Source organism: Pygoscelis adeliae, unplaced genomic scaffold (assembly GCF_000699105.1).
Source record: "Pygoscelis adeliae isolate BGI_AS28 unplaced genomic scaffold, ASM69910v1 Scaffold89, whole genome shotgun sequence".
In the NCBI taxonomy this organism is placed as follows: Eukaryota; Metazoa; Chordata; class Aves; order Sphenisciformes; family Spheniscidae; genus Pygoscelis; species Pygoscelis adeliae.
In genome coordinates, this window is record NW_008825559.1 from 305732 (window position 1) to 315527 (window position 9796).

General features: G+C 44.7%; 2 protein-coding genes across 2 annotated transcripts in view; both read right to left on the reverse strand.

Moving 5' to 3' along the window:
* Positions 1-7902, reverse strand: part of ASXL2 (additional sex combs like transcriptional regulator 2) — a 51028-nt gene extending 43126 nt beyond the window's left edge. The window contains exon 1 of the mRNA XM_009332347.1: positions 7402-7902. Coding sequence (XP_009330622.1) covers positions 7402-7438 — 37 coding nt within the window. The 5' untranslated portion in view covers positions 7439-7902. The remainder of the gene's footprint in view (positions 1-7401) is intronic.
* Positions 7903-9506: 1604 nt separating this feature from the next.
* LOC103923910 (putative Polycomb group protein ASXL2) overlaps positions 9507-9796 on the reverse strand; it is a 35227-nt gene continuing 34937 nt past the window's right edge. The window contains exon 4 of the mRNA XM_009332348.1: positions 9507-9546. Within this exon, the coding sequence (XP_009330623.1) occupies positions 9507-9546 (40 nt within the window). The remainder of the gene's footprint in view (positions 9547-9796) is intronic.

Genomic DNA, 9796 nt, shown 5'->3' on the forward strand with positions numbered 1-9796 from the left:
TTTATTCTCAGCAGCAGCTGAAGAGATCCTGCTGATGTTAAAAGACACTCCTCCTTCCCCAGACAACCAAGCCCCCAAATTAAAGTTTGGCAAGTGAAAAAGGTCTTTAAAAGAAGATTGCTGGGCAGCCTTAGCTACAGGCACTCCCACTTCCATTGCCTCCCAACGGCACCGAGGAGAATGTGCTGCTTGCTTGCAGAAGGAACGGGCAAGTCTCCCTGCGCCTATCTGCCTGCCACCAGCACCGGCAGGACAAGCGCAAGGAGGAGAGAACGGGGAGGCAGGGAAAGCACACACAGCCGTTTGCTTCGCGCTTACTGAGAACGTTCCATTCTGAGTTATCAGCTGCTTGTGAATCAATGTGGTAACCAGCAGGGTAAATCTTATGCATCTGTCTGTAATATACGGAAAGAAACTGCGAAGTCTTAAAGACATCAGCTCATGCAGCCTTATGAGACCACCAGCAAATCTTTAATGCTTCCAAAAATCAGGAAATTACTGTGGGCCATGTTTTGAGGGGAAAAGCATTAACTACTGAACTAGAAGATGGTAAACTGGTGAGGGCACAGGGAGTGTGGCCGTATTGTTTTCAGTAAGGATGGAGACAGTCTGAAGCACTAATACACGTACTTCATTTTGAAAGATCTAATTTCCCACAAGTGATGAAAACACGAGCAAATCTGACTGGTAAGAGAAATGCTGCCAAGAAAGCGCAACTGAAAACTGCAGATCGTTACAGAGACATTCATCAGACCATCAGTAAGTCACAGGCAATCACATTACCCATCGGAAAGACGGGATAGGAAAACTCTTCTATAGAGGAGAAGCGAAGGAAGCCATTAAAATAAAATATGTATTATATATCGCTATATAATAGGAAGAGTCCTTCACAGCTGAAGATGACTGCCAAGCTGGTAGTAATCACTGCAAGTTAGAACTTTGCTACTATTGATGCTGAAAACACGCAGAAGCAGTTATGTGGCCAACACTTACTTGAAAAGCAAAGTGCAGGAGAAATGCCCGTTCCTCTGCGGCAAGCACAGGGCAGTGCTACCTAGCCAGGACTTTTAGAATACATGTTACCCATTTCTTAAAAACTAAATTTCAGAACATTTTTATCCTCTATTAGATGTTTTCGGTCACTCAGGGCAAACACTGTACAACACCCATCAACCGTTATGAAGATTCCTCACATCCCTACATTTCAGTAGTGTGTGTGTGTGTATATATAGAGTTTATACATGGTTGGACAGGAAATTCAACCAAATTCAGTGCACTTATGACAAACACCATGACATGGTCAAGTCCCATTAGAGACACATAATTTGCATGGAGCTGGCACTGCTGCCGAAGCTTGACGTGCTAGTGGCAGCACGCTTCCCAGCTGTAAAGCCTAGCTGAAATACAAACACTCTCAGCTGCCTAAAATAGACCTCGCTCTATGTAAATAAACAGAGCTCTCAGAGGGCGGCAGGTTCTGCCCCAAACACAAGACAGTGCGATTGCTCCATCAATGTGGTTTTCACGGGCACAACCAATTTTATTGCGTGAGACAATTCATCTTGAAAGACTGACCTGAGAAGAATAACGCTACACTTGGTCCTCTAATCGCTAACATATAGTTTAACCTGGTTTCCCTCCAGCATTTCCGAATTACACAGTGACGCATCTCCTTAGCACGTCTCTCTGGAACCTTTTTTTTTTTTTTAAATGGTTTCTGCAATAGTGAAAGAAGGAAGCAGAGTCTGAAGATGTCACGGTCAGCCTGCCTGGCTGAATGCCACCAGACCCCACTGCTGCATACTGCATGTCCTGGCTGCTCCTCACAGGACCTGTTCAGCGGCCAGGTATTACATGTGTAGAGCCAAAATGTATCTGACAACAAAGAACATCAGGAGGTTGCCAAGATATCCAAGCATCATATTCATAAATTGTGTGGAAAAATAAGCAAACAGTGAAGTGGCGAAGTTTGCTGATGATACCAAGTTATTCAGGGAAAAACACATGGGCTGATGGACAACTTGTAGGAGAGGGGACAATCACCACAGAGAAATGTTATCTTAGTATTCATAGAATCATAGAATAGTTTGGGTTGGAAGGGACCTTAAAGATCATCTAATCCAACCCCCCTGCCATGGGCAGGGACATCTTCAACTAGACCAGGTTGCTCAAAGCCCCATCCAACCTGGCCTTGAACACTTCCAGGGAGGGGGCATCCACAGCTTCTTGGGGCAACCCGTGCCAGTGCCTCACCACCGTCATTGTGAAGAAGTATTATTGTATTATAATAAATGCTTGTACAAAGGCCTCAGGCCAACAGTGGTCAAAGCAAGCAGAGTGATAGGAATTACCGGGAAAGAAATACAGAACAGAAACAAAACATACATGCATCTGCTTCTTGAAGACTGTGTGCCATTTTCATATTGGCTCTAAATATATCTAGGAAAGTCCAGCAAGGACGGAATGGCCCTTAAATGCGGAATGATAAGGGCCATTCAGCCTGGAAGAGATAACTGACAAGTGATACGATGAGGGTCTGTAAAATCCTGAATAGCATGTTAAAGCGAATAGAACAACGGTTCAGATTCAAACACAAGAGCTGGAGACTTCTGGATGACATGAAACCACACTTGTCATGTTCTTGTGCTCTTCTTGCACCTTCTCCATGGGTTACTGCTGTTGATCAACGCTGGAGCAGACTACCAGGCTACGCAGGCCTGTGATCGGACTCGCTATTGCTGTTCTTGAGCACACCGAGCTTCAATGGGCACACCTGAGACTGAGCTGAGTCTTCATTCCTAAGACCTTGAGCTGTCACAGACTGCCAGTGCTGAGGATCATGATTTCTGCCTTCAAAAAAACCCAACCCATCCTAGCAAGGTTTCTTCTGCATGCAGACGTGGAAGACACAACCTCAGTATCATAGTTCAAAAAAAATCCAGTACTGATTCAATACAGAACAAGTTTAAGATTAAAGAGCATAAGGAAAAAATAGATGTAAAGAGGTTAAAGGAGGATCCCATCATGCCGGTGAAACAAGAAATTCAGGCTTTACTAAGAAATGGGTTCACATACAGAGAGATCAAACATCTCCTGAACGTGCATTTTGCTTTGAAGAACAAAGCGGGTCCTCGGCTGGCAGGACGGGCACCAAGGTGCCAACCACACAAGTGCCGTGGGCTGGGAGACCAGGAGCCCTTCAGCCCATCACTCTCAAAGCAGGAATTCCTGCTGCACTTTCCCAGAGATTGGCCCCCAAGCCTCTGTGATGACCTGACAGTGAAGGGTGCCATCTCCTGTATGCAGACACCTAGCCCCCCGGCCGCTTTCCAGAGATCCATAGAAACGCCGAGGTTTGGCAGGGACCTCGAAAGATCGTCCAGTCCAACCTTTTGTGGGAAAGGCAGACCAGATGAGATTATCTAGCACCTTGTCCAATCGCATCTTGAAAACCTCCAACAATGGGGACTCCACCACATCCCCGGGGAGGTCGTTCCAGTGAATGATTGCTCTTACAGTAAAAAAAAATTCTTGTGTCAAGATGAAACATCTCCCGGTGCAACTTGTGCCCATTGCCCCTTGTCTTCTCCATGTGGCTCCTTGTGAAGAGATCTTTGTATTTTCATGTTTGTGTTCCCTTTCTCCTACGACACAGAGCTTAGAGGGAGACAGGTGAAGTCTCCCTCTAAGTCTGATAACTCAGACGAAATGGCTTCGTCTGGCAGGTGACAGACGACCTTTCTTCTAGAGAGGAAAGGCACCCGGCATATGTTTTTGTGGGTAAAAATTGAACATGACACGGTATGTGAGGCTGAAAGGCAAAGCCATTAAGATTTTGTTTGACACGGAATGACAGAACGAACTGCAAAAATCTCAAAGGCAAGCCAGGAAGCTGAAGTAATGAAGGAAAAAAAAACCCCAGATGAGAAAGCTCATTCACAAAGCAGCCCCTGCCCTCACATAGGGCTGCACATGCTTCACTTCGTGTACCCACATACCACTGGTGACAGAAGGTGGGACGTGAGCCTCTCTTCTGGGGGTACTGCATGGCAAAGCCTTCCCTGCTCCACGTGAAAGCTTGTACAACCAACTTCTGTATGTCCTCCCAGACTGTCACTGAGAGGAGACTTTATCACTTTATGACTTTATCACAATGGACAAGAGCATGTCCAGAAAAAAAGAAGCTCTGAGGTCAGAGTGGGCTGCCCCTCAAAGCCCGTTAGTATTCATCTCCTGTCAGCTAGAGACCTACTGAGCGCAGAGAAACGCTTGGACGTGTTCCTGCCCCGTCCCTCACTGCAGAGCCTGCTGTCAGGCTTGGCAGCAAAAATATTTTTCATTGTAATGCAATATAGTTGGAAAGTCTGAATTAAATGGAACAATATATCGATACTCAGCGACTCTTAACAAACATGCACGCACTGGATTTTCCTAAGCCTCTAGCTCAGAGAAGCACCTGAGAAACCTGCTGAATGCAATCTGAAAGCTTTAGGACAGCAAAGCTCACGACTGAGACAGAAGTGGTTTTACTGCTCCTCTGCTTGCCCTGCTGAGCTGCAGCCACATGCAACAGCTTTCAATTCCTCTTTGCCCTCAGACTCCAGCTCTTTGGCTGAATCCTTCCAGTTCATCGCGCCTCCAGCGCAAGTGGATGTCCCCGAGGGTGCGGGGACAGCGCTGAGAGTGGGCAACCACCGCTCAGAGGACCGCGTAACCCTTCCCAGCTACTGCATGCCAGTGGCTGAGCTCCCGCAGGGCCCGACAGAGCCGCAGGGGCTGATGCTGCTCTCCCAGACGGGCACCTTTGGGGGCCAAACAGCACCTGCCTGGGGGGAAGAGAATCCCTGAGAAAACTGGCTTTTTCTGAAAAACGCTTGTCATATTAAATGGCTGCCCACTCTTCAGTTTTCTGCAAAACAAATTAGGGACTTAAAAATCACATTTCCCTACGTTCCAGTGGGAGTATTTTGGGGCCATACAGTACCTTAGAAATCCTGTGCTTATGGGAATAACTACCCCAAAACAGCTGTCCTCCCCACATCGGTCAGGGACCCAGGGCAGGAGGGTCCCCCAAGGCTTCTCCAGTTCATGCACCAAACAGCAGTACGATGCCACCGACTCCAAATAACACGTAAGTAACTACAGCTTCTGGCAAACTTCTGGCTGCCTTTTCTCCTTGCAGAAGAGGACGGGGAGCTGGGACGAGCCCTGCAGCGAGGGAGCGCAGGCGGTGAGCAGCAGGCGGGCGTGTAAAACAGGCTCTGAGCGCAGTTTAGTCAGGCCAAGACCGTAAGCTGAGAGTTTGTTAACGTGCTGGGAGAGGACTGCAAAAGTTCACTCGGTAAAAGCACAGACTGAAGGTGTCCTGCAGAAAACTGATCTGTCATTTCTTCAGTAAGCCTTAGGGTTTTCAGTTGCTGAGGAAAATTCATGCATGGGAATTCATGCAAAAAATCTTCTACTGTAGATTTTAAGTTTATAACCCATTTTTCTACATGTCTAAAATGCCTACCAAATGCAGAGCCACGTGTAAGTGCCTGTGACCACAGCCTAATGACTGTTGCTCACGCAACTTAAAAAAATATGGTGCTTGCTGTGAAGTCTAACGGAAATACAACTTCTTGACTGCTAGAGAATAAGCCCTCGGAGGCTGTATAGCCCATTATGAAAAACTACAGCTCACTCAAAATCTGGATACTATGATATACTAGCCTAAATACAAGACACGTGAACTTAAATAGAGGAAAAAGCAACATTTTTGGCTTCGTGTCTGCAGATTCCTTGGTAAATTGCATAATGTGATACTCAGGGAAACAGCTTCCTCATGAGTCACGAGCACAAGCAGGAATTGGCTGTGTTTAGAAAAGCTGATATTTCTACCAAATCTTTAGCAGGAAGAAACAAAATGACATAACCCAAACAGAACTCTTTTAAAAAATATTTTCTGGCAGCTATTATGGGCGTGCGGCAGCAAAGCGCTTTCTGAAGGCAGTGCCGTGATCAGGCCACGGGTGTTAATTAAGGAAGCCTAGAGCCACCGCCACAGCAAAGCTCTTATAGTAAAAGCAGGTGATGCCCTCCAACTGTGAACGGGTATCTCTGTGCATCTGGACTCCCGAGGTTTTCCGCTATACTAAAAGATAATGCACAAAATGTTCAGGTATAGAACAGTGTTTTATTTCTTATTCCTGTTTTCCTAAGTATGGGCCATTAGCAGTGAACATCGCGTAGAAGTTCAATTACTCCAGATATTTTCCTTCACTGTCCTATTTAAGAAGACTTTATGGTGATATCCGATTTTAACCTTACTAAAATCTTCTAATCTATTTTCAGTAAATGACATTTTGCCAAATACAGCTACTTTTCGCTTTGAAACTAATCTGGTCGAACAAAATTCTGACTGCCTGGGAGCCACGAGGGACCCACCGGTATGCGTGTGTGGTATAAAAATGCAAGAGAAGCTGATCGTTGGCTAATGGAGAAGGATTATCCATAATCTTGCCCAGTTTATTTCCCCCTTTTCCCTTAAAGTTCACTTTACCATCTGATTTTTCCCCCCCTTTTTTTTTTCCTTTTTAATACAGCAAACTTTGGTTGGGTTTTGCTAGAGGAGAGACCTGTTACTGCAACGGCTCTCACAGAAGGTGTCAGTTATAGAAGCTAAACAAGATCCTTCTTTTTCAGGATGGCTCTGGTTAGAAAGGGTACACCAGGGACATCGCAAAAATTATAGGAAAATCCAATTTTGAGAGCCATTTTCATTGTCAGAAGCCATGAAAGTGTGGGCAGCTCTATACTGGAACCAAATGCCTTTTATTTATTTGTACCAGCTTGCAAAGCCAGGTGTAGGCACTGATCACGGTTCCACTCCAGTCAACTGAAGCTTTGCAGCTGATTACAGAAACACGACTAAGTTATAGATGTTTTATTTCCAGACACCATAAGGACAGGCTATATTAGTAACCTTGAGCTCAGAAACAACCCTCGGTGTACAAATGAGGTACGCACACAAGACAACGATACTGAGCAGCTGTATTTCACGTTCATGGAGTGCATTACAACAAACCACTTGCAAGTTGTCCTACAAAACATACTACAGTGAAATAGTGATAAAAGCATCCGGAACTGAGACATTCACACTTTAAGTTTCAGGATGATTTAAAACAACATGGAACCCAAGGAGTCTTGGCAATGTCCTTTTACAAGTACTGTATCCAAAAAAAAGCTTTGTTTTTATCATCAAACTCCAAAGACGACAGCCGAGTAGCTGCTTCAAGGCCAAAGAAAAGGTATCTGTCTCACCTCTGATGGGCAGAGAGAGACCCCAGCCAGAAGAGCACCCGCTTCATTCCCAAAAGCGAAAATCTGCCGCAGCTGCCCGCTGAAACAACCGCATCTTACCTTCAAGGGGAATTGCATAAAGCTGCTCCATGAACATCGCTGCTGCTTCTTAAGCTCCGCAGACAATTCTGCTCCTGGCTTCCTCCCGCCTCCTGCTCACGCACAGATGTACAGGCAATAATGCATGGGGCTTGTTTTTAAACTTTTTCCCCTGTGCTCCTGATTGGTCCCGTGTAATGCCCATGTGGGTCGACAAATGCACAAAGGTTTCTATCCTTTCTAAAATCAAAGTGTCAGTTTTGCTGCTGTCAGAGCACTTTATTTTTGTACATATAAGGAAGTGGCTGTTGATGTTATCTGAATGCACTTCCTGTTTTATATGTATATGAGCAAAAATAATGTCACGTTAAGCTAAACTGCAGTCTCAAAGAGCTCAAGTCAAAGCCTCTAAGCAAAGTAACATGAGCATAGCTCATCTGTTCGCCGACTACCCCAGTTTGCATTCACCTCATTGATTTTTATTAGAATTCCGTATTCTCACAATAAAAACTATCCTCCCCAATCCTTAAAAAAGGAAAAAAAAAGAAAAAAAGAAGCTGTACCCTGCACTAGCGCTGCTTCCTACCGAGACTCTTGGGATCGGTCGAATTACAAAGGGCTCGGTGGATGCCGACAACCCTATCTCAAACATCACACAGGTGAAAACGCGACCAGCAGCCAAGCAATGTCACAAGACAATCCTGGCTGAAATTTGGGCTATTCTTGAATTTGAGTGAGTAGTTTTATTTATTTTTTTTTTTAATGAGGAAGGAGGCTTTTGTGTATTTCATGTATGCACAGACAGTCCAGGAAGCGGCCGTGTAGGAGTGCTGCATTCCAGAGCTGATGCTACACAGCTCAACTCCGAAGAAATCTTTTTAATTGGAATTTAATGCCTTTCTGGTTATTTTAAAGAAGAGCAAACGTACCAACTAAAAATAAAACTCATTTTGAAGTAGAAACTCTTCTACTCTTGTGGAAGAAAACAGCAGTAGAAGGCATGGAGGCACCAAGGAGGAGAGCTGGCAGCATCAACACCACATCTTCTTATCCCCCGAAGTCAGAACTGCCATTGCCAGGAGGTCCTGCAAAGTGCAGGTTCATCCACTTCCACTTTCAAACGTTACTGACTGCAGAACTCGGAGATGAACCGCGGCTGGGAGTGAGCCGAACCCATTTGCACTTTCTACTTTCATTATGCTTTTCACAGCAACTTCTTGGATATTAAATGCAAGTTAGTTTTTATACATAGCAAGATCAGAAAACTTCAGGTTTTGCTGGTGGAAACCAAAAGAATCTTTTCAGATGCATAAAGTAAATGAAATACTGAAAATGAAAGAAAATTTTCTTCCCCGTGGACTTCATGGCACAACTCTCACATGTATGTCTCTGAGACTGTCAGCTCTCTGAGTACAGCTGCTCTGCACTTTGAGAAGCTTAAACTGGTAGAAGTGTGGGTTCCACGTAGTGAAAATTACTGTCTCTAAAATAACAGTTATAATGTGCGACCTAAGAAAGATGCCTTACGAGTATTAGAATTTAAGAATGTTTCATGCAAAGATTTTTTTAACCATTTACCATCATAGTACCTTATTTTATGTCATTAAACAATTTTGGATCATTTAATTTTGGTGCAAAGTTACGTTACAGCCAAGAAACGGAGCTAGGAAGATAAACGAAGCATCTTATTTAGTGACGGAAGACTTGAGAGCTATCACAGCAAAATTAAGTAATGAGACCTAGAACTAGCAAAGTCCAATTTGCTGTACATTTATGTCCTGGCATCGACTGATTTGAATGTCTGCAAACAGGCAAGCTTCAGAAGTTTCTCTGGCAGCTGGGACAGCTGTGTCGCCCTCGTGTATTCTCACACGTCTACTAAAGCATGAGTTCAAGCTACAGCCTTTGGCACTGTTGGAGCAGCTATGATGCCTCTTCTCCCCTTCCCAGCCACTGAGTGTTGTGAAAGGCAGGAACGTAATGATCTTTGTAGCCCCTCCAGCTACTCATTTAAGTTTGGATGAAATTAGTTTTAAAAGCTACAGTTCAAAATCAGACCAAAATGAAGAGCCAAGCTTTGTTTCCAAATCTAAAAAATGATAATATCATACCCAACTCCAGACACGCTATTTGACCAGCTTGGTGGAAGTATGCGGGTTGCTGTAGCTAACGACAAGATGATACAATCGGCCTCACGTTCAGCCACATTTAAATTTCCCAGAACAAATGAGCAGGTTCCCATTTGCTGCCTGATCAGGGATAGCTTTTACTGAGAATCCCTAACAAGGCAGGTGCCTCCCGCACTTCAAGTGTCTTCACAGCTCCTCCACTGCATGCCACAGCTGCACCAAATATCAAACAAGCTTCCTGAAAAAGGAGGAATCAATCCAGGTATTAATTTAAATCTGTTGCCATT